The sequence below is a fragment of the Neophocaena asiaeorientalis genome, unplaced genomic scaffold, assembly GCF_003031525.2.
Source record: "Neophocaena asiaeorientalis asiaeorientalis breed wild unplaced genomic scaffold, Neophocaena_asiaeorientalis_V1.1 scaffold217, whole genome shotgun sequence".
NCBI classification, from domain to species: Eukaryota; Metazoa; Chordata; class Mammalia; order Artiodactyla; family Phocoenidae; genus Neophocaena; species Neophocaena asiaeorientalis.
In genome coordinates this window covers 1,848,675-1,874,429 of record NW_020172293.1, presented here as the reverse complement: position 1 = coordinate 1,874,429, position 25,755 = coordinate 1,848,675, and the positions used below count along the sequence as shown (strand labels likewise).

At 37.5% G+C, this 25,755-nt stretch overlaps 1 protein-coding gene across 1 annotated transcript in view; it reads left to right on the top strand.

The window, feature by feature from the left end:
• The window catches only part of GPR158 (G protein-coupled receptor 158), a 300,753-nt gene that overhangs the window by 196,988 nt on the left and 78,010 nt on the right, over nt 1–25,755 (top strand). The window contains exon 5 of the mRNA XM_024766198.1: nt 5,713–5,781. Within this exon, the coding sequence (XP_024621966.1) occupies nt 5,713–5,781 (69 nt within the window). The remainder of the gene's footprint in view (nt 1–5,712; nt 5,782–25,755) is intronic.

The following is a 25,755-nucleotide window of genomic DNA, read 5'->3' as shown; positions in this document are numbered from 1 at the left end:
GGCTTCTCTTGTTGCAGAGTACGGGCTCTAGGCGCGCGGGCTTCAGTAGTTGTGGCGCACGGGCTTCGTTGCTCTGCGGCATGTGGGATTTTCCCGGACCAGGGCTTGAACCCGTGTCCCCTGCATTGGCAGGCGGATTCTTAAGCACTGCGCCACCAGGGAAGCCTTAAATTGACTAGCAACTTTAAAAACTAATATCTGAACCAAATTCCTTAGTTGTAGTTTATTTTTAAATACTCTAATAATGCTACATATTTTTTTATTGTAGTATTACATTCATTTCTGTTCCTTTGGGTAAGAAGGTGACTGAGGGACAGATTGGATGAACAGAGGAAATCTCCCTGACTTGGGACCAGCAGCAGTGGATGACGGGACCTTGTTCTGTTACTCGTTGGCTGAGTGAGCTTAGATATGTTGACACCACCTCATCTATCTGCCCATGAAAGATTGTCCATGTCCATTGACTGAGAGCCTGCTCTGTGCCGGGCAGCATGATTACTAATCTTTACAGCAGTACTTCATGATGGGCATTATTACACCCATTTTATAAATGAAGAAAGTGAAGCTCAGAAGGTCAGGCAACTTGCCCAGGGTCACACTGCTAGTGAGCCGCCAATGCTGAGATTCTGAACTGTCTGCATATAAAGCCCATGTGTTCATTCCACAAATTTATAATTCTCTGAGTTATTTATACTTCACTTTGGGAATCTCTATCCTGACCATATTCTGCTTTTTTATACCTTTTTTACTGCTGAAAATTCTTCTGAAAACCTGTTATTGATTTTTAACTAACCATATTTTGAGCAATTGTTCCTTGACACATTTTTCTAAATCTGATTGGTTTTTCAGTGTGTCATCACAGATCTTCTCTAGACAAACTGATTTCATGTAGTCTGCCAAACTGGATGAGTCTTTTCTCATCCCTTTATATAATTGTAAATAAAATTATTAAAAATAGTACCCTCTTACCTCTCAATGTCAGGGTTCTTTTCAGGACATCTTGCCTCCAACATATTGTTGTGTAATTATTTCATCAGGTGGTTGTCGGGTTTCATTTGTAATCTCTCTGTCCATGGTTTTCTCTATAGAAATAGAAGAATTAAAAGAAAAAGTGCAGCTCGTGAGAATGTTCCGCCAGAATGGCAAATTCTTTTCGTAAATGCTGTAGAGTTACAGAGTCCTGGTTTGTCATCCAAACCTATGCTAGTTCACTCTTTTCAGAATCTGATTCTCTTGCTTTCGTATATTTTCATTGTACATGCTGAGATCCAGCTGTATAAAAATGTCTTCAGGCTCAGAGGTTCCTTTTGTAATAGAAAGAAACTTTAATTGCTGCAAGGCTGAAGATACCAGCTGTGTTCAAAAATAGCTACACTGTTTTAGCAAGATATACATTAATTTCCCCAGTGGTGAAAAATGTTTAAAAAATATAAACGAAGTAGTTAGTCCCTATAGGATCAAGGAAATAATGACAAACTATTTTAATTATGTTTAGAAGTTCAGACTTTAGCGTTCTTATCATCTTATTACTTCCAGTAAGTTAGCTTCCTTTAGGTGCTTACATCCTAGGCAAATTCTGTGACAAGCTGCGCTTCATCTTATGCCTCTGTACTTTACATCTGAAGATTATGGAATTTAGATGCTGACTTTGACCTAATTTTATAAAATTGGTGTAGTAAGATTAGCCCTTCTCTTTTGTCTACAGGTTTGATATCTGGCTGCTGTAATTACCTTGTAAGTCAGTTCTGAAAGTTTAAGAACAGGGGAAAGCGGGATGGAGTGGAGTGAGGTAGAATCTGCTCTCCTCTTTTGTAAACTCTGGAATGATATTTATTAGGCTGTATGGAGTCTAAGCCAGAGAATTAGGGTCAGTAGCTCCCCCAGGTTTATATTCACCTATAAGTGTCATACATACATTGATCATTTTATGCATGTTGTCAGTACTGAATAAAATTTATTAAGTAGATATTAGTTAGGAAGGGCTTTGTTTAGAATTCTTTGCATATTGTGATACCTAATGGTGGAATTTTCTAATAGTTGAGTTGACACATCTTAGATGATTTTTCTTTAATTTTATTTATTTAATTATTAAAATGTATGTTACACAGTAGTATATGACTACATCTCCAAAGAAAGTAAAGTATTTCCAGATAAGTTGATCTATCCTCAAATCTACTTCTCCAGGAAATAAAATACATTGTTATCAGTTTGGTATATATCCTCCAGACCTGGATTTGTTATAATACACACACACACACACACACACACACACATACACACACACACACACAGAACATGTGGTGTTGCTTTGTGTGTATGTGTTTTATTAAATAGTACCATACTTTGTATTGTTGATCATTTTTCAAGAAAGTTTTTCAAGGGTTTGCCAGTTAGCAGCTCTGGTTAAAAAGAGTTCCATACCACAATTTCTATCTCAGGCAAAACTGTGAAGGAGATGAAATTTATTTCTTGGCCTCTATTATTTTGTGCATTATCTTTTTCGTCCATCTTTATTTTTCAATCCCTCCTCTCTCCTTTCTCATCCTATCACTTACACCTTAAGGAAAGGATTCCTATCCTTCACTTTGAACGTAAGTCAGTGTATTACTTACAACACGTATATTAATTGTTAGCACCAAGTACAAAATAGAACGCTTTGTTCCAGTTAAAAGAACTTCCAGTACCAATAAGACAATGTGGAAATGTTTTAGGGAGCATGAGATTTCTTCTTTGTCCCTGAAGTCCCACCTATTAGGTACCTGCTCATTCTGTGAGGCCATGAGCCAACTCAGCCCAAGCATATTTTGAAAGAAAATGCACAAATTTTGAACAGGGCTTACATTTGGTTATGGAACCATTTGTCGGAGTTCCAGTTTATAATTTGAAATCATGGGGCTTCTCTACTCAACCAGGAGGAAGGCAGTGAGGTATTAAGAGTTCAGCATGTCCAAATGAAAAGGAGGCAGATTATTTTCTCTGAGAATATGTAACAGCATGCACCACTACAACTGTTTTTATGTGGTAGTGATGGTTGTAACATAGCTGAGAGCCCAGTGGCCCTAAACAAAGAACTTCTGTGTTCCCTACCACCAGGCTTTTGCTCCTCTGGGGTCATTTTGGACCCCAAACTTTAAAAAAATGTTCACAGCTACTTACATATACCTCTGTGGTTTTCAAATTCATGATCCTGCTGCTGTTTTCTACCTTAAGGAATGCATACCTACTTATTACATATCAGGCAAGATGCCAGCCATTTTTATATACTTTATCAAAGATGTCAGGTTTAATAAGGCAAAGATGAGGATACCCATTTTACAGGTGAGGCCATTGACGTTCAAGGTCACCTAACTAAAGTGGTTGTTTCATAATTCAAACTGAGATGACGTTAACTGCAAAGTCTATCTTTTCCATTAAGCCTTGCAGCTTCTTTTTATATCCCTTGTTTTCAAACAATATTGCATAGACTTTTTTTTATAAGCAGTCTTGCATTATATTTTGGACTCACTCTAAATTAGTGTCATTTTGGAGAAAGTTTAAAAACTAAACTATGGAGTATTCATAATTAGGTATGAATGTAATTTGCCGTGTTGGAAATTCTGCCAGCCAAAAGCCATTTAAAGTCTTGCTGATAGAAGTTTTCTTTTCACTAAGAGCATCTGCTAGCTAAAATAATGACCAAAAGGGAGAAGCCACTCGAATAATCAAGTCTGTTCACTGACTAAACTTGTTTCTCTGTTCCCAAATTCTTAGATTAATGAAGACTCTGAGTTGTTTTGAGGGATTACACAAAGTATTCCTCTGTGTCTAGCAATGTCCTCCCAGTGTTTTCAAGAGGAATAAGAATTTTCCCTGGCAGTCCAGTTATCTGACACTTTTTTTGTTTTTAATGTAATAGACTTGTGGTTTAGCATTTCACTGCCTTTTTGTGGTTGCAAAATTAATTGAACTACTTAAAAGTATTTCCCTGTTAAGATATCATATTTACATCAGATGTAATTTGTGTATACATTTTACGTTGCATTGAGTGAAAACACAGGTGTTCTAGAACGACCTGTCTTTGTGTTTGTATTCTTAACCGATATGTTTACTCTATATTGATATTTGAACTCATCAAAGCAAAATTTATTATTCTAAATAAGATTGATAGTTTGGTCTTTCATTTCTTGTCACAGCTCTAAGCATTTTGCTTTGGGAAGAGAATACTATTTTGAGTCTAACAAAATATCTTAAGATTATTAAATATATTTATGCTAAGCAAACTTTAAATAATCAGGAAGCTTATTTGAAAATCAACTTATTCTTTTGAATTTTGAGTTAATAATTTAGGCATTTCATAAAGTGAGATACCTCTGTTTTTAAATGTGATTTATGTTATTTAAATAGTGAAGCTCTGTTACTGAGTTTTGGGAACGACGTTTTGACATGGTGCGAGATGTACCACTGATTTGCTAAGACCTTGTATGTATTTTTGTTTTATCCACTGAAACCATTGCTCAGGTATTTGTGAAATGGCTTAGGGATAGCATTCAGAAATGCATTTGTGGAAGTCTCACCTCACACTAGTCAGAATGGCCATCATCAGAAAGTCTACAAGGAACAAATGCTGGAGAGGGTGTGGAGAAAAGGGAATCTTCCTACACTGTTGGTAGGAATATAAATTGATGCAGCCACTACAGAAAACAGTATCGAGGTTCCTTAAACTAAAAATAGAGCTACCACATGATCCAGCAATCCCACTCCTGGACATGTATCCAGAAAAGAAACTAATTCAAAAAGATATATGCACCCCAATGTTTATAGGAGTGCTATTTACAATAGCCAAGACATGGAAACAACCCAAGTGTCCATCAACAGACAATTGGTTTAAGAAGATGTAGTATGTATACAATGGAATATTACTCGACCATAAAAAAGATTGAAATGTTGCCATTTGCAGCAACATGGATGGACCTAGAGGATATCATACTAAGTGGCGTAAGTCATAGAAAGACAAATATATGATATTACTTATATGTGGAATCTAAAAAATAATACAAGTGAATCTATATACAAAACAAACTCACAGATAGAAAACAAACTTATGGTTACCAAAGGGGGAAAGGGAGGAGGGGGAGAGATAAATTAGGAGTATGGAGTTAACAGGTACATACTACTATACATAAAATAGATACGCAGCAAGGATTTACTGTGTAACACAGGGAACTATAGTTACTATCTTGTAATAACCTGTAATGGAAAATCTGAAAATATATGTAACTGAATCACTTTGCTGTACACCTGAAACTAACAATATTGTAAATCACCTATACTTCAATTAAAAAATCAAATTAAAAGAATATCCTTTTTGGAAAAAAAAAAGAAATGCATTTGTGGCTGATGTTTCAGCAATACAGGCAAGACTTTTTGTGTCTGTGAATTTCTTAGATTTGGAAGGATCTTCTAAATAATGTTCTCAGTTCAGTGATTCAAATTTTAGACAACAAAATTCTGTGAAGCCACTGGCAATATCATTAAGTCTACCACTACCTTTATAGTCAGTCTTATTGCATGTTTCAGTTAAGTCCACTGGTCTGAAATATAAGCCAATTTCTGATTACTTCCCCCCACCAAAGAATGTTGTTCTGCTTGAGGCATTGTCACAAGAGCTTAAATTCTTCCATGCCTAGAAATGTCAATTTACATTGACATTTTTATTTTTGTTGTTGTTTTTAGAGCATCAGGGCGTCGGGCCTTATCCTGTTGGAAACAATCCTTTTTGGGTCTCTGCTTCTCTACTTTCCGGTAAGCAACATTTTTATAATTGCATGTTTAAAATAGCCATTTTATTTTGCTATATACGTATACTGTATTATATATGCTATATACTATATGTATATATGCTTATATATATTTCTATATCTGTATGCAAGTTTGTATACCTATATCTATATTGTATAAAATGTAGATGTAGATATATGATAGATATATAAACAAGGGCTTTACAGATATTTAAATCCTGGCTCTTACCTATTGGGTGACCTTAGACAAGCTGGTTAGCTTTTCTAAACTAACCTTGGTTTCCTCTCGTAAAATGGAGCTAATTATTCTTTTCTTCCCAAATTTGTGAGAAGTGTTAACTGCTTAAGTGAGCTCACATATGAAAGGCATGCTTGGTATGTACATATAAACACTGGCTTCCTTCTTCTTCCCCCTCTACCTGAATCAGAACCGTGAGACACACCAAGTAGTTAATGCTGAAAATTTCCAAATGGTCACATAGACAAATAACGAGGATAAATGTGTGTGTGGTACTAGTGGTGTGGAGAATCATAACAGACCTTCCTATCCCACTAGTTACGTATCTGTAACCAGAAGATAAGTACTGATTCTACTAATTCAATTCAACCACTTGTATTCAGCAGTTCTTGTGTGTTAAGCACTTTGCTAATCTGGGAGTACTCTGTAAGTGAGAGAAACTTGCTTTCTCTTCTCAAGAAGGTTACAGCTTAGAAGAGGAGATGAGGAAGTACAGGTAATTATAATATAATGTGACAAAAGTTAGGAAGAGTAGAAGAGCAGGATGCTGTGGAGGCACTTAGGAGAGACGCCTAACCAAGTCTGGGGAATAAAATATCACTTGACCAAGATCTGAAAGATGAATAGATGTTAGAGAAGGAAAAGGTAGGCCTTCCAGGGCACCACATTCTTTTTGGTTTTCCCCTTACCTCACTAACTGCTCCATTTCAGCCTTCTTTGCTGATTCTTAATCTTCTTTCCCACTTTTTATTACTTGAGTGTCTCAGGACTGGTCCTTGTAGCTTTGCTTAGTCTACATTCTCCCTTGGGATCTCGTCTAGCCTCAGAAGCTTTAAATGTTGTTGAATTGACAATGACTCCTTACTTTATATCTCCAGCCTAGACTTTTCCCCCAAGCTCCAAACTCACTTTCAGCTGCTTACCTGACAACTCCATTGGAAGGTCCAGTAGAATTCCCTGTCATGTTCCTAACTGAGATACTGACCTCCCAAAGTCAGCCCGTCTCTCTGTCTCCATTGACGGCGACTGCAGCCTTCTGGTTACTCAGGCCGCACACCTGGGAGTCATCCTTAACAACTCTCTTTCTCTCACATCCATCAGAAAACCATTCAAAACATAGCAGAGATCCAGCCACTCCCCACCAGTTCACTGTTACTGCCCTAGCCTAAACCACAGTCACTGTCTTCTGAGTTATTGCCTCATTCTCTTCCTCCATGCTTACCCCCTACGATCTATCTTCAAAATATCAACCAGTTTGAATGCCAAAGTTAGGCCATGGCATTCCTCTCCTCAAAACTCTGAAAACGTTTCTCATTTTACTTACGGTAAAAGCCAGAATCCTTAGGATGGCCTTCAAGGCCCGACATGATTAAGATCCTGCGCCTGCATTACTTCATTTTCTGATCATCTTTCCTGACTCACTGTTTACAAGCGTTCTTAATCTACCCAGGTTTTCTACTTCTTGAATTACATTTTATATTTCTCCTTAAGATAGAAATGTATTTAGGTATAATCATTTTTATTTTTCCATACAATTATCCATATTACTTAAGTTTTCTAATTTACTAGCATAGAGTTATACACAGTAATTAATAATAGAAGCGGTATAATAATACAAAGACTGTTTATCATGCCTGGTACTGTTCCTGTATAAATGGCATGTTGTACATTGTAACATTTAATCTTCCTGGTTGAACTACCAGGCAGGTATTTAACCAAAGTCATAGAATCACGCAGTTACAACGTGAAAGCCTGAAGTGACTTCAGTAATCTGAGTAATAATCATCTGAATATCTTCTCTTGCTCTGCCATCATATTTTTCGTGAACCTCTGCTATTTTGAAATATATTTTCTACCCAGTAGCCAGAGGGGTATTTTAAAATATCAAATATAACCTCTCACCACTTCTATACCTTCTCAGTGTTCTTAGAATAAAGATCAAAACCCTGACATGGTTTATGTTATGTAAGTGTGGTCCTTACCCCACCTTTTCCCCCCAGCCTCATCCAATACTACTTTTCTCCTCACTTTCTGCATCTACCTACCCTGACCTTTTTTCAGTTTTTAAATGAAACAGGATCTCTCTCATGGTAGGTATAATAATGGCTCCCCAGAGATGTCCACAGTCCTAATTCCTGGAACCTGTGAATACGTTACCTTATATGGAAAAGGGAACTTGGCAGATGTGATTAAATTAAGGACTTCAAAATAAGGAGATTATTCTGGATTATCTGAATGGCCCAAGTTTCCTAAGTGAAAAAGAGAAACAGAAAAGAGAGAGTCAAAGAGACAGCATCATGAAAAATATTGGACTGGCTACTGCTGGCTTTGAAGATGGAGGAAGGGGCCACAAGCCAAGGAATGTAGGAGCTGGAAATGGCGAGGGAACAGACTCTCCCCTTGATTTTAGTTCCATAAGACCTATCTTGGACTTCCTACTTCCAGAACTGTAAGATAATAAATCTGTGCTATTTTAAGCCACTAAATTTGTGCTATATTACAGCAGCAATAGGAAACTAATGTGCCTCTTCTCATAGGACCTTTTTGCATGCTTTGCTTCAGTTTTGAAGAATCCTCCTCTCCTCTTTCCCCCCATTCCCATCTCACCAATTCTTCTGCCTATTAACAACTAATCATCCTTTAGATTTTTACTTAAATATCACTTTTTCAGGAAAGCTTTCCTTGACCGCAAACTAAGTCAAATTCCTTATAATAACTTCTCATGGAATCCCTTTCTTAACCACACCTATCTCTAAGTATACGTTCAAAAGTGCAATTATTTGGTTAGTGTCACTCTCCCACACAGACTCTAGTTCAGGGAGAGCAATGGCCTGTTTCTGTGTGGCTCACTATTGTACCTGCAGCACTTAGCCCAGTACCTGTCACCATAGTTGAAGCACAGGAAATATGCAGTGAATGAATGAACGCGGTTATATTTGGATGCATTTAGAACTGTATCCTAAACTAGTGGCTATTGTCCTATTGAAATAACCTCCAAAGAATCTGCTTGATTGTGGAAGACCAAGAATGATAGTCCTATTCATACTACTTTATTTAGTGCCTACGGCTAGGCATTAAAACACTTTTTAATGTTATTTTTAGGTGTTAGCAAATTTGGGTTTATTTTTTACTGATTCAAATCAAGTGGCCATAATAAGGAGCATGGCCTAAAAGCTATAGAATTTTAAAGCCTCATAAACAGAAGAAGTATTCTAGAAAAGAAGGACATTTGAAAGAGTAGTAAATGTTAGGCTGCTAAATGTTCAAAGCAGTTATTAGAGACCCTTTCATTGACTGGGATCCAGTCTTGAAAGTCACCTAATGGACCTATACTTGTGATGATATCAAGTACAAAGAAAAAGAGGAGAGAGAAATGGAAATTTAAAAAGAATAAAAGACAACACTTCTGCTTGACAGTTCCATTGTGCCTGGGAGGAAAAGAACAGAAAAGAAGACTTACCAAACCAGTTCTGTCCAACAGGAACATAAGGATGCCTCATCATGTTCACTTTATGTTTAACTAGCTGTCTAGTTCATCTTTCATAACAGAAATTCTTTCTGCAACTGCTTGAAATATTAATGTGTAGCTCTCAATTTCATGCCGCATACCTTGGTTTTTAAATAAGTTAGTGTTCATGCTCTGATGGCAGAAAGGGCCAAATTATTTAATGAAGATTGGGATGTAGCATAAGATACAGGAGGAGAAAAGACATTAAAATATATTATTGATTGAGTATGGAAAGGGAAGTAATTTTATTTTAGGTGAGAGAATGGAAGATCATGTCTCAGACATTGATAATAGAATCTTTGGCTACATAGGGAATGTTTATGCACATGGGTGTATGTACATAGAGCATTCTTGACAAGAAGAATAACTTGGTCATTAGACCAGAGCTCATTGGCTTCCTTGGGTGTTGCAGAGTGAAGTTTATGACTTTGGGCTAGAGTTTTTGCTATAAGGAGGACCTCTATAATAAATGATAAAGGTGATTAAGTAAACCTAATATAGCCAAATGATCTAATTATTTGATGGTGTAAATGTGACCTGTATTTATCTGTTAAATATTAATATCTTACTACTTTCTCTGTTCCTTGTGTGGCCTGTACAGGAATTGCTCATAAAACTTTTACTTGGGGTTGCAGTTTTTTTTAAACAGTGTTCTTGAGCAAAGTAGAATTGTTTTTCGGGCTGGGTAACTCCATGGAAGGACGCTTTGAGGAGATTCACTGTTCTACTGAGTTGTTATGCAGTGAGCCTTTTCTTCTTTTTATGCCGCATATTGTTGTACAGATTTGCAAGAATTAAGGTTATTTTTGCCTTTTCTAAGCAATCTTAGACTACAGACGATTTCATAACAATGCTTATATTGGAAAGTCCAAATTAGAGATTATCATCATTGTCTAGCTTATAAGGACAAACCGAAATCTGACTAAATTTAGCATTGTTATAATTGGGTAGCAGAGAGCTGAAGCTTTTAAAACATTTTCTTACAGATTCTCAAAAGAGACTCATGATTTGAAGTCCACACATTTGTGAACAAATGATTAGTCCTCATAATCACCTAAAACAACTTTCATACAATTTATAAAAGAAAGAAAAAAAGAGCTTTAAAAAAATCAACTAAAGTATATTTTTCTTGCTAAATCACATAAAACGACATATTATGGATTAATAAAACATATTAAGTAATATGGAGTCTAGAAGTTTATTTCTAGCTTGACCAAACCACCGGTTTCAGCTAATAAAGTAAATATTTTCCCTTTAATCTTCGTTCTCTATTTGATTGATGGATGTGCCCTTCTATACAGCACATCAGTACATGTATAAATATGGTACTTATTTTCATGTTGTTCCCCCCACCCCAGCCCACCCCAAGTCTTATAGAAAAAAGAGCTGCAAAATATTAGTACTGGAAGGGACATCAGACATAACTTAGTCTTGATTCAACCTCTGTTTTGCAAAAGAAGGAAGAGAGGCTGAGAGAAATTTCAGCTCCTCCAACTTTCCTCAGCAAGGTGATGAGAAAGGCAGGACTAGATTCTAGTCTGTGGTTTCCTGGTCCAGCACTCTCTTCACCCTAGGACAGTACTTCTGATGGAGGGGATGGATGTGAGATGCAGATGGCATTAAACTGCGTCATCAGGGAGGCTCGTGTTCTACCCCTTCATCAGTCACCTTTCCTCATTCGGCCTCCAAGGAAATAAAAGGCACAGAGGATAAAACAGGGAACCAATTTGAAATAGCTTTAGGTTTGGCACTAAGGAGTTTGGTGTAAAACTTCTGTGAGCTCAGGTGGACCGTGCTGTTGAGCTATGTGAAGTTTCTGATACTCAATTGTTTTACCTACAAAAATAGAAATTTTGTCTTTCAAACTTAATAAACAATCCCATTAGACCATGTCAGGTTAGTTTCAGTGCCACAGAACCTCACTCAGTTAAGAGACTGCTTTTTCAACAACAAAAAAAAAAAGAGACTGCTTTTTCTGTGGTCACCCCAAAGCCTAAAACTAAAACTTGGACTCTTTTACTCCAGTGTAGAGCATGTGCAGCCTCCAGAAGCAGAGAAAAAACCGGGAGCATGTTGTTTCCACGCATAGAGCTTAAAGGGCAGGAAATAAAGGAGAGAGAGTTGAAAGTGGGGAGAGAGGGTGAGAATCAGACCCTGAGAATATAGTTGAAGCAGCCAAGTTTTTAATCCGTTAGTCTTATTTTTTATTTTGATGCTCAAATTAACCCAGAATTGGCCAGTGAGAGTCCCTTCAAGCTGGCTCCTGCCTTCTTTGGATATGATTTTGCCATTCTTTGAGCACTTCCCTCCTTTCTATTTCAACAGAAAGTACTTTCCCTACCCCAGCCCTGAAATCAGCCTTTTCTCCAAGGAGCTCTGGTGCTTTTTAGGGGGAAATGGTAGCAATTCAGTTCTGAGACAGATTCACTTCCATTGTGACAAACGTAGGGCAGAAAGTTCCCAGTTTTACAACTCGGCCAATGTTACAACTAGGCCAGTGTTTCTGGACCCTCAGTTACCTAGGAGATTTTGTAAGGAGATTTCTCCACAACTCTAAGATTCTATCCTTAAGACTTAAGATTCTATCCTTTAAACTGATCTAGACTACGTCTTACTCAGTGCCATTTAGATCCATTTGGCTTGGTACCAGAGCCAAAGGGAAAAAGGAAATCGGAAGGAAAGTTCATGAGCATGACTCATGAGCACAGCAACACTGTCAGAGAAAACAGTAACATGGGGATGGCTGTTTCATGCCGAGATAGCTCAAAGCCTGTGGGGATAGAAGACTCTTAATCCACAAACAGCTAGAGGATTTCAGGAATATTGGCTAAAATATTGAAATCAAAAGATGTCAGAGAACTAGACCGCCTCTTCAGGGGAGTTGGAAGCATGTGATGCCAAGTCACTTTGTTCTCTTCTCTAGTGTAGTTTAGAGGAATAGAAGGAACAGCTGTAAATGCCCTGGGGTTCTGTGCAGTTCCACTTCTCCCCTCGTTCCTGTGCTCCTCTCCCCTACCAGCCTCCAGACAGAAGTCTGATTTGATGGGTAGGGGGAGTGGTTGCCTACAGGCAAAGGCACAGAGGCTATCCAGTGTGAGTATTCTAGGGCATTTGGTGAAGAGTCTTGGGTCAGCGATGTGTCAGGAAGTAACTAATAATCTTCTTTTAGCTGAAAGACTTTTAATAAACCGAGCCTTAAAGAGTTGAGAATTGGACCCTTAGTTTGTCAGTGAAAAACAGCAGTTTTCATCTTTACTAAAATAAGTACCAATTCGACTATATGCCTCTTAAAAATACTTTGTTGTTTTTGTGAAATATAATAATTTGTTATTTACAAACTAGGACAAAATGGAAAAATACAAGGAAAAGATCAACAAAAAGTTGTTATTATCCAGAAATAATCATTGTATACATTTGATCATTTTAGACATCTGTATATGCACATATATAAATTGAAATAGAAAATGGATGGATGGTGGAAGTTGAGATACAGATAAGATTACTCTGAGGTTTTTTTAACAAAAATTTTAATTGTAATCTTTATTATTTTAATTTAAAAAACTGAGGTGAAACAAGTTACTACTGATGTTTAGATAAATGAATCTTCACAACAAGGATTATTAATTCTAAAAGATCTTTCTAAAGTTAAAGTGGGTTAGTTTTTTTTTTCTTAGCTGTGTGTTTCAACTTTAGATAGTATCACTTGAATTCAGCTGACAGCCAAGAAATTGAACTCAGTTTCTTTTGCCCCATCCTCCCACTCTTTGAGTTTTGTTAGTTAATAATTTTGAATTGTTAATGTTTATAATATGCAATTTTGAAACTATAATTCACATAGTTGTTCAACCTTAGGTCTATATTTAATGTCTTCTGCTAATCTTTGTAACCTGACTTCTTCAATCCTCAGTTCTTTATTTTGATTTGTCCCTTGGTTTTCATGCAGGAGTATTGAGTTCTGTAGTTCTTGAGTTCTTACATGCTTGAGAATCTCCACCCATTGTCCTTAAACATGAAGAATAAATTCCCTGGTTATAAAAAATTCAAGACACTTCCTATTGCTCAGAATTTTGTCTTTTGTCTGACTATTTCCAGATCTTGAAATAGCCTGATTTCTCCCTCCAATGGATGACTTGATATTTCTGCCTTGATGCCAATAAGTCATTCTTTAGTCTTGCAATTAAATGATCAAACTAGGAGTTACCTTGAAATTTATCATCCTGTTGTTTTTTTTTTCTTGGATCATGGTGTTTCTTTTCAATATATAGATGTAAGGCCACTTTAATTCTTGGAATGGTTTTAAATTATATTTTTAATTTTTTGTTTCTTCTTCAGGAACTTGAATTATGTATACATTGGATTTTCTTTTCCTTCTGTATCTATGTTTCCAGTCATTAGTGTATCTTTGTCCTTTTCTATTTTGTTTTGTGTGTTTCCCTCAAGATTCCATGATTTTCACACTATTTTCAGTTGTGTTTGTTCTGCTTGAGTTGATTCCAATATTCCTTTAACCTCTCTTAAGTTTTTAATTTAATTTAATTTTCATTTTTGTATTTCCCCCTTCCCCGGCATTTCTTGGAGTGATTTTATCTCTTTCTGTTTTTCTTTTCTCTTCTTTGATCTCTATTCTCTTTTTCTTTGAGCTTCTTTATCAGAGGAAATGTTTCCTGTAATTTTTTTGAGGCTATGAGAATTATTTATTTGAACTTCCATCAGTTTTCTTGGGTAATGTCACTTCTGTTATCCATTCTTCATCTGCCTTTTCCATCCAGTATTTAAACAGAGTCTGTGCTGTTTCCTTTCTGATTTTTATTTCTTTTTCATTGGGATAATTCTTTCTTATTGTGGTAAAATATACATAAACTTACCATTTTAATAATTTTTAAATGTACATTTCAGTAACATTAAGTTCATTCACAGTGTTGTACAATCATCACTATCTATTTCTATAACTTTTTCATCATCCCAGATTAAAACTGTATCCATTAAATAATAACTTCTCATTCCTCCTTCACCCCCAGCTCTTGGTAAACTCTTTTCTACTTTCTGTCTCTATGAATTTGCCTATTTTTGGTGCTTCACGTGAGTAGCATCATAACACTATTTGTCTTTTTGCTCCTGGCTTATTTCCCTAAGCATAATGTGTTCAGGGTCCATCCAGGTTATGGCATGTGTCATAATTTCATTTCTTTTTATAGCTGAATAATATTACACTGTATGTATATACCACATTTTGTTTACCATTTGTCAGTTGGTGGACATGTGGGTTGTTTCCGCTGTTTTGCCATTACACCTAAGCTGCTATGAATATTGGTGTACAAGTATCTGAGTCCCTACTTTCAGTTTTTTGGATATAGGAGCAAAATTGCTGGATCCTGTGCTCATTTTCTGTTTACTTTTGAGGGACTGCCAAACCATTTTCCAAAGTGGCTATAACAGTTTCTCCACATCACACTTTTTATTTTCTCGTTTATTTATTTATTTTTGCGGTACACGGGCCTCTCACTGCTGTGGCCTCTCCCGTTGCGGAGCACAGGCTCCGGATGCGCAGGCTCAGTGGCCGTGGCTCACGGGCCCAGCCGCTCCGCGGCATGTGGGATCTTCCCGGACCGGGGCACGAACCCGCGTCCCCTGCATCAGCAGGCGGACTCTCAGCCCCTGCACCACCAGGGAAGCCCTCTCTTGTTTATTTTTAATAGTCATTTTAATGGGTATGAAGTGGTAGCTCATTGCGGTTTTGATTTGCTGCTTTTCATTTTTGAATGAAGCAGTTTTTTTCCAGCTGTTTTATAAAGAACTAGGTGGAGAGCAGCAGGAGGAATAGGTTGAGTGAAGCCGCCTCTTCATTTTGAGATCACACAAAGCCCCATGGTTAGTCTGTATCATAATCTGGGGCTGCACCTTCTTCTTTCACCCCACCTTGGCTCTGGCTCTTCCGTGGCTAGTGTGCTGCTTAGGTCCATCAACGAGGATGGCTTGTCTCCAAATCTGTCTGCAATCTGGGATGATGCTGTGTTTCTACAGGAAAATTCCCCAGTTCTCCTTTGGCCCCCTATGCCCTAAGGTTCATTCTCCAATGAACAGATTGCTTCCTGACTGAGCTCTGGATTAGGAATGTAACAGCTGTACGTGTGTTTCTTCATTTTGGTGCAACTTTAACTCTTGGGGCTCCTCTTTTCTCTTTTCTCCCTTAGGGATTCTCATCTATCCTCATAGCTTAATATACTCTCCACATGCCAAAACCCAATAAATTTATATCTCCAGCCTAAATCTCTTTCCTGAATTCCAGACGTGTATGTGCACCTACCTATTCAACATCTCTACTTGGATGTCTGGTAGACATCACAGACTTAATACATCCAACACTTAATTCCTCATTCATCACCACCACCAGACCTGTTCTACCAGCATAATGCCCCTTCCAGTTGGTAGCAGCTCCATCCTTCCAGTTGCTCAAGACAGAAACCTTGGGTTTATCCTTGACTTCCCTTTATCTCTTGCATCCTGTATCAAGTTTATCATGAAATAATCCTGTTGGTTCTATCCTAAAAGCATATCCAGACCCAACCATTTCATACTGCTTCCACTGTTAGCACCCTGGTCTGAGGCACCATCGTTGAGCATTAAATTATTGCAATGACCTTCTAAACTAGCCTCCCAGCTCTCCACTCTTGTCCTCTTGCAGTCTGTTCTCAACACAGCAGCCAGAAATTTCTTTTTAAACCTAAGTCAGCTACTCCTGCTCAAAACCCCACAATGGCTCCCTGTTTCATTCAGCATGAAACTTAAAAACTTAAAAGCCTATATAATCTGCTCACCTATCTCTTCCTCTTACTCTGGAAGCAGAGTAAGCACTGGGCTCTTCCTTGTTCTCAGACAGGCCAGGCACACTCCCACCTTACTGACCTACACCAGCTACTCCCTTTGCCTGGAACACACTTCTTCATCTTATCTATGTGACAACTGCCTCACTTCCTTCACAACTTTTCTGAAATATCTTCTCGGTGAAGTTCACCCTGTTGAGACCCTACTTTAAACTGCAGACTGCCTTGTTCCTCAGAGGACTTTTGATCACACTGGTAATATATATATTTTTTTTGCATAGAATTTATCACTTTATATATGTTTTATTATCTTTATTTCTTACATATATATATATATTTTTTTTTTTTTTAATTTTCTGTCTCCCTCCACTAGAATTTAAGTCCACTCCTGTGTTTCAGCATCTGGAATAATGCGTGGAGCATAGTGGGTGGTCAACAAATATTTTTTGAATGAATGAATATTTTTCAGACATTCTTCATTGATTAACATATGGAGTACAGCTCTTTCCGTGTATCATTAATGATGGATTTTCATACCTTTTAAAAGTTATTTTTTACATTTTTAGTTATAATCATATTTTTAATTATAAATCTTTCAAGAGCAGGACCATGTCTGTTGCATCTATTTCCATCACAGCACATTAAAAATGTGTTGAATTTCAATATAATTCTAACTAAAGCCATTACACATATGCACATACATGTATCTGAACGTATGGCTGTTTACCTCTGTCTTTATCTTCGTGTCTCTCTGCTTCTAGATCACTGTCTTTATCTCTGATTTCCCTATGGGGAGGTGGAAAGGAATGTAGACCAACAATAAAGAGTCTTTACTTCTTGCTCACAAAGTCTTTCATGACCCGGCCCCTCTTTGCCTCTTGGACCTCGTACTGTAGTGCACTCCACCTCTCTCACTCTGCCACAACAATACTGGCCTCACTGCTCTTCCATGAGCAGGCGTGGCATGCACCCACCCTACAGCCTTGGCATTGGCTGTCTCCTCTTCCTGGAGCACTCGTAACCCACATATCTCTGTGGCGAACTCCTGCATCTTCTTTAAACCTTTGCTTAGATGTCAGCTCTTCCATGAAAGGAAGTTAAGGAACTCATTATTTTGGAATAAACAGGAAGAAGTTAAATAAAAAATTATGACATTAAAGTGAGAATAAACCACCCCAATTGCAGAGAATTTCTAATAGGACCAAATGGAGACAGATTCAGTGATGATGTGGAGGCAGGGATGTCACAATTTGGCAGTAGACTAGGAACATAATAAATTATCCTGAGAATGCCTTCAAAGGAACAGATGAGAGGTGCCGGCTCTGGCAATGACAGAGAATTTGACACTCAGATGGTTTGAATTGAAAGATAAGAAATTGTACCTCTGCAGCAATGTCATAGCTAGCCTGTTTTAGCTCTTTAGTAAAAAAGTATGGAAGTATCAGTTCATTTCTAATTCCCTTGCCAGAGTTTGTGGATTAATGTCTTTACCCATGGGAAAAACATGGCAGAAACTCTCTCTTTTTCAGTGGTTACTATTTCTCCCGTGCTTACAGAAATACACTTGAATTTTCCCGTGCAGGCCCAAGACACATAAGTAATTAGCTATTTCTGAAGTTTGGTAAGTTATTTTCAGTAAATAAATGGCTAACAAATTTATACTTTAGGTTTTAGGTGTTATATGTGAACATGTGGTTTTAGAGAACTTTAGTCTGTGGGAAACATTCTCAGAATTGTCAGACATTTGTATTAGCTGACTGCCACTACTGTGATGTCCAAGTTTATCTCTGGGGTCTCAGTTGTGAACAGTTGACATATGAAACTATGAAGACACTTAGGTCTGAGAGATAATTAGGAAAATAGCTACAAGCAGAATAAAAGTTGTTAGAGTCAGAATTAGCAAAGTGTCCTGAAAAATGGTTTCCTCTTCCAAGTTAGTTTCCGGGGAAAAAATTGTAGAAGACTTAAAAACACTATTTAAAATGGTATTAAGTATTCTTTTAAAAATGACAAGAAGAAGACAAAGCAAATCACACCTTGAATGTCAGGGACTACACAGGGTCACTAAAGAGTCACAATTCAATAAAGTAGATATGTCACTTAAACAAAATAGCAAAAGAGGGAAAATATAAAGAAATAATACTAACATGGAATCATAGTAATAAAAACCCCATCTCACAATATACAGATCCTAGTGTAAGTGTGACTGAAGGAAGAATTTGGACTTTTATTTTGGACCATTTAATGGTCCAAAATTGGACCATTTAATGGTCCAGAATTTTGGACCATTTAAATGAGGTCAATATGAACTTTTAGGAGAAAGAGCAGATTACTTTCCTAGAATATATCAGACAAGTGTGTCACCTGACACATTTATTTATTTATTTTTGCGGTACGCGGGCCTCTCACTGTTGTGGTCTCTCCCGTTTCCGGGCGCGCAGGCTCAGCGGCCATGGCTCACGGGCCCAGCCGCTCTGCAGCATGTGGGATCTTCCCGGACCAGGGCATGAACCCATATCCTCTGCATCGGCAGGCGGACTCTCAACCACTGCGCCACCAGGGAAGCCCACACATTTATTTTAATTATATATTTATCTAAAAGCTGTGAATATGGTATATGAATATTGCTTCATGTTATAATTTCTATAATATGAGGAAAATAGACCATATTTTCTGAAAATTTAATCACTATTGGTGGACCTTCATAAATATTTAAATTATCTAAGGGAGATGTCATTTATGATTAGATGTCTGTAGTCTCCATGATTTGTTTATCCTTGAGTTTTCCAAATTGAGATTTATTTTGAATGTCTCCTCTAAGCTTTGGAGATAATATGATTAATTCACGTATAGACATGTTCAGATGACATCCTAATCCAGACATTACTTTCAATTCCACTTTGACTTTCTTTATTCTTCACACATTCATTTCTGCCACCAACATCTACTTTTCATCATGCTTACCGAAATGGGAAAAAATACTCCTCTGCTCCATGGTCTTGTCCACTTCACACAATCAGTTGTGCTATTGGGGCCTGGATGTGACCTCACTGCAGCCCCCATACAAGTGCTCTTGTTCTCTGTGAGGAGGGATGAGAGGCTTTGCTGCTTATACGGGATTCTCTCAAAACAACTGCCCATTTCACCTTTTGTTGTAAATCATAGCATCTCATCAGATGTTCTGAAGTAAGAGATTCTCTAAAATAGAAGAGTTCAAGTACACATGGCCAATGCTCCTATCTGAGAAGTCATGGTGAAAATAATTTATTAAAGGCTTTGAGATCTGCAGTAAAAGAATGCATTTAAAACCGAGTGTTTCCCCATCTTCCTTGATTTTATTATACCCTTTTATACATTACACCTATTAAAATATTTGTAATTAATAATGTCAGTCCCATAATGTTTGTCTTAAGTATACATAATAAAAATCCTGTAACATTGCAGAAGTATTATTCCATTTATATAGAGTGAAGTCACGTGCGTGCATGTGTGTGTATGACATGAGCATATGAGGTAAACCGTAAGAAAGCAGGAGAATGACAAATGCAAAATCCAGGATGATGGTTCCCTGGAAGAGGTGAGGGAAGAGGTTGAGATCACAGAGGAAGAGGGGAATAAAGGGACTTCAAAGTAATAGTAATGTTAAACTTGAGTGGGTGGGTAAATGGGTATGGGTATTTATTGTGTTTATGTATAAAACCATATATATAATTACATATATATCCTGAGATGCTCTGTTGGCTAGAGGTCTGGAGGTGAAGAAGATTGAGCAAAAGAGACTGGGAATGACCTAGCAGGGAAGTAGGAGAAAGATCAATTGAATGTACACATTTCATTTCAAGAAAAAGAAGAGAGAGTGGTCAGTTCCTTCAGATGCTGCTGATTGGTCTTGTAAGATCGGGAACGAGAATCCCTACTGAATTTGGTGATGTTGAGGTGGTGTTGACAAGACCAGTTTTGGTGTGGTGGTGGATGATAAAAGCCTAACTATGATTCCAAAGAGGGAAGGGATGAGGTGACATAGAGACAGCAAGTAGAAACTATTTTTTCTGCAGTTTTTGCAGTGTAAGGAAGTAGAGTGTCCGGTTACTAGAGGAAGTTGTAGAGCAACTGAGACTATTTTTAATGAGAAATAGTACAACATGTTTTCATGGCTATGGATGGCCCCATAGAGATGGAAAATAATGGTGCAGAAGAGAAGTGAATATTGTCGTTAGGGAAGCCCTTAAATAGACCAAAGCATATTGGATCCAGTGAGTAAGTGGAGGGGTTGAACTCAGGTCAGAACAAATCCATTTCATTTGTTGTGATTGGAAGGAAGGAGGTACCAGGCCTTCTCTTCCATAAATGTCACATGGAAATCAGTGGTCAGGGCAAAAATGAGAACTTGGGACATCTCTGAGAATGTGACATTTTTGGCTATTTCTCTCATTTTCCTATTGTTCAGGACTTCACACTAGAGTCAGGTAGTATCTCAGTGCGGTTGAAGTTGGGAGCTCTGAGAAGTAAGCTACAACATTCTAAATAATTGGTAGAGACTTCCCAGACTTTGTGATAACTATTCCACAGTATACAGCGATCTGGCTTCATGTCTGCCCTCCAGACAGTGTACATTCCATGGCAAAATGACTGTCTCTGATAGAACAGTGACTCCAGATGATAGACTGCCTGTCAAGTCCTATTCAGTTCAGATTCAGATGTGTTTGGATCCGTGTACTCTTCAGGGCTGTCATTGTATCAACTATTCTGTTACTGAAGCTATTTCTGCTATCATAAAGCAAATTGAAAATTTGACAATTGTCTAGTTATTCTAATCTATGTGGACAGATAGTACAGATCTTCAGGGCTAAAACTGAATTATCTGTCACATGAGCTCAGATAGAATTTTAATTAAAAAATTTAAGCTGCAAAAATGGATTAAACACTTAATAACCCAGGCTTTTCGGCAGCTCTTGAAAAAGTTGAGTAGTGCTGGAATCTTTTTCCCTTCACTTGGTCAACCTTTTGCCATTTTATTTCACCTTCCTCTGTCCTACTCTATTTATTGATAAATAGAACATTGAAGGTGAAAGTTGGATGCTGAACACTGGCAAACTGCAATTTTTAGGTAATGTTTAAATGGCATTATTTTCATCTTGGAAATCTTAGCTTCTAGCAAGTGGCGTATTTATTTATCACTAGGCATATTTTCAGTTCTTCCTTAGGAAAGCATATTTTATTTCTGTCCCTTTGTATTTGAGAAAAATGAATTCATTATTCAGTTCTGGAAGGAGCCTTATGATGACATCCCTCAAACATTAAGAAATGGAGTCCTGCATTCAGAGTGCTGAACTTCAGGGAGGAGGAGGAAAGAGAAAGGAAAGGGAGGAAGGAGATTATCTCTCTTATTAATACTGTTAATGCATTTAGCGTGAAAGTATGAGTATCAGAACAACGGAGGATCATGGCTCTCATTTCTTTGCCACAATATTACTGTATTCTATTTGGGTTTATAGCTGAGTTCCTGTGTTTCACTATTTTAAGCAACAGCAGAAGGATCAGCTTAATGATAATAAGAGCTGACATTTATTGTGTGGTTTTCCATCCTCTATACCACATTACACATCCTAGGTGCTTTATGTGTGTTATCTTATGTCTAATACATCTTTGTCCCCCCAGCCCAGTGTGTAGCATAGTGCCTGGCATATAGTAAGAATCCAATAAATATTTTTCTAATTGCCTGTAAACAAGAAATTAAATGAGCCAACAGTGCAGAGCTTTGACATGACAAAAAGGTTACCGCCCTATAATATGCTATGAAAGGCTCTGACAGACCATGTTACCAAGTATGTGTCCGTGGTTGACATACTAATAAAATTAGAATTGTAGGGCTTCCCTGGTGGCGCAGTGGTTGAGAGTCCACCTGCCGATGCAGGGGACACGGGTTCGTGCCCCGGTCCGGGAAGATCCCACATGCCGCGGAGCGGCTGGGCCCGTGAGCCATGGCCGCTGAGCCTGCGCGTCCAGAGCCTGTGCTCCGCAACGGGAGAGGCCACAACAGTGAGAGGCCCACGTACTACAACAACAACAACAAAATTAGAATTGTTCCTTAACTTTCTAGAGACACATGATTCAATTGTGTTAAAGCAGTTGTTTCCTGAAAAGCTTAATACACTAGCTAGTGAACACCTTACTCCTTAGTATTTACTTATGTGATCAGTCTTAGGCTTTACTGTGTAATGGTTAAGAGCATGGAGTGAGGAGCCACTGTAACTGACACATTAGCTGTGTGACCTTAGGTTAGCCCTTCAGTCTCTCTCAACCTCCATTGCCTCATCTGTAAAACAGGGATAATAAAAGTATCTTTGGATGATTCTGTGCATGCAGAATGCTTAGAATAGTGCCTAACACATATTATGAAATGTGTAAGTGTTAGTTAACAAAGTAACATATCCTAAAGCAGTGGTTCTCCAACTTCACATGCATAAGAGTCACCTGAGACCTGTTAAATCCCCGTTGGTGGGCCCCACCCCTGAGTTCCTGATTCAGTAAATCTGGGGTCGAGTCAGAGAATTTGCATTGCAAATCAGTTCCAAGGGGATGCTGATTCTGCTGGTCCTGGTCCTTGAAACCACACTTTGAAAACCTTTGGCCTACAGTAGTGCTTTTCAAATTGTGTGTGGTGAAGGAATTGTTGGTTTTTACTTGCTAGTTTTATTTTGTTTATTCCAATCTGTCATAGACAGATTCTTTGGTAAAATACAATAAATATGAATTTCTAGGAAAGTAAAATGAAAAAGATATTCTTTTAGTTTTCCAGTTGATTTTGTCTTCAGGTAAATGTGAATTTTTTATTCATATCTACCTTCAAAAAGGGAGAAATTTCATGTAGCAAATGAAGTGGATGTGCCATTAATGTTTAATGTTAGGCTAGTACCTTCTGGTATTTTAGCAGTCCTTTGTTTTATGCTCTTTTAAACGGAGACAGAGACATACCATATTCACAAATTCCTGGGATTAAGATATAGATATATTTGGGTGCTGTTCTACCTACCACAACAATTATCAAATTCCAACTCGATCCAGCCAGAGCTACCCCAAGTCTTTGAGACGCTCTAATATCCAAAGCCTGATTTTATTTATTATTTATATTTTTTTCAAAGCCTGGTTTTAATTGTAATCAGCGTCCCAGACAATAAATTTGTTTTATAGTGCCTTTACTATGAATTTGCCCTTCACATAAGTTTGCTCTCCTGCATAGGGATTAATTTATTTTTCCATAATTCCCTTACAACATCATTTGAAAATTAGCGAAGTTCATATTAAAAGGCTGTTTTCCTCCTTGATTGTAAATACTGGGCCGATACTCCCTCAGTGCCAACCATCTGTTGGACTTGCGCAGTGGATCCTGATTAGGAAAGTGCCTATGTTTTCTCATTTTTCACAGTCTCACCCAACCCGTTTTATTCATACAGAGTAAGTTACCGTTTCAGATTTTGCTGAAAGTTTTGACAATAAAAAGGAAAAACATCCTTCCTCTGACACCTGGTTAAAACTCCGACTCAAAAGAATAAAACTGTATTTCAGTTAATTAAAATTTGGAAGCCTCCCATATGCTACATGAGTTCCCAATGTGAAATAAACGAACCAAATTGAAAATAAAAATTTAAAGAGGTAGTGCATACTTGTGAATATATAAAAACTCAAAAGGTAGGTAGCAAAAAATATAGTGCTATTAGGATTTGATAGGTGTCAGAGTCAGGTTTAGCTGCAAGTACCAAGGAACATAAGAATAGAAGCTTTAGAAAGCTAAAGTTTCTTTCTGCCATAAAGAGAAGTATGGAAGTGACTCGTTCAAAGCGAAATTGCATTTCACAGTTACAGGGATCTTGGGTGATTTATTCCCTCTGTCCCTTCCAACCATTACATCTTTTCCAAGGAAGCAGTCAGGAAGAATGGGGACTGGAGAGGGAATACTATACCTCCCTTCCATTTAATGTAATTAGTCAGAATTTAATGACATGGTCACCCTTAGCTTCAAAGAAGTCTGGGAAATGGTCTTCTAAAGAGGCAGCCATGTGCTCGACTGAAAAACTGGGAGAAGGAAATTATGCCCATTGTGAGATCTCATCTCTACTGTGCATGTGGTTTTTATCTTCTTTTAGTTGCTGATTTATATTTTCTGCATTTCTTTAATGCATATGTATATATTATCTTTATTTTAAAAAATTAAGTAAGAGAAGTCCTGTCTCTGACTCTGCCTAGCCATGACTTTTGGCAAGAGAACTAAGGTTGCTGAGGTACTGATTATGTAACTCACAATGCAGACTTCATTGTGCATTGTGGAAAACTGGTGGAAAACTGCCTATCATTATTAATTGTAATCTTTATATAGCTCTTCCTTCTTGTTTCTTTCACTTGCCTGGAAAGAAAGTAATTGTATAATAGATGTGATTCAGACAGGAAAGAAAGTCCTTATTTAATCTATGGGGCTATTAGATAACTATTAAAGAGGGACTTACCTAAGATGGATTTTCTCATATGGGTTTTTCTTTTGACAGCTCAATTCCTTTTAGGGTACACTGATTTCAATGCCTTAAAAACCTTTGGAAGTTATTTTAAGCTATAGTGTAGGCACAGTAAGTATAGTGAGCTAAATCTGGGGGGGAAAACAGTAATTTTACTCTAAGCTTTATTCCCTTTGCTATGAGGTTTTTTGGTTTTTGGGTTTTTTTAAGAAAGATAATATTGCCACAAGTTGCTAACTTCAGTGTATAACAGAATGCTTAGAGTTTCTCTGAAGTCAAAGGAGAAAAGAAGACAGGAGCTTTTGTTGGCCTGATATCCTAGTTAAAAGGAAAAATAATGAAACGAAACAATATTTTTCTTCCAAGTGATTTTTCTAAAATAAAGCAAGATAAATACCTACTGAAATTTCTGCCTATCTCGGAATTAGAGATATCTCACATTGGAAGAGCTGCTAAAGAAGTTTGTTTAAGGAAGCTTCTCATTTAAAACTCTGGAAATTTTATCTGGATTAGGGTTGGGACCAACTTTTAGCAATTGGTAGTTATCATAGTATATATTTAGCCTTTGCCTGTATTTCTGTTAACATTCCACACTTCTAAATTTTCCTCAGTCACTAAGTAGATGGCAGTGATAGGGTTCATTACTGTGTAGAGTGATGGTAGGAATTTAAAAAATACTAAGAGGACATATTTTGAGAAGCCATTTACAAAGTGAATTCATAGATATTATGGAGCACCGATGAGATACAGCATTTTCAAAGAATACAAGGGTTTCAGGCTGGAATGCCTCTTTGAATAATGATCCATCTTCGGTCACTCCCTACTCTTCACCTTTACCTGCACCCTACCCCCTTCACCTGTATAACTTTTCATTATCCTTCAGGCCTCAACTTAAACTTCATGT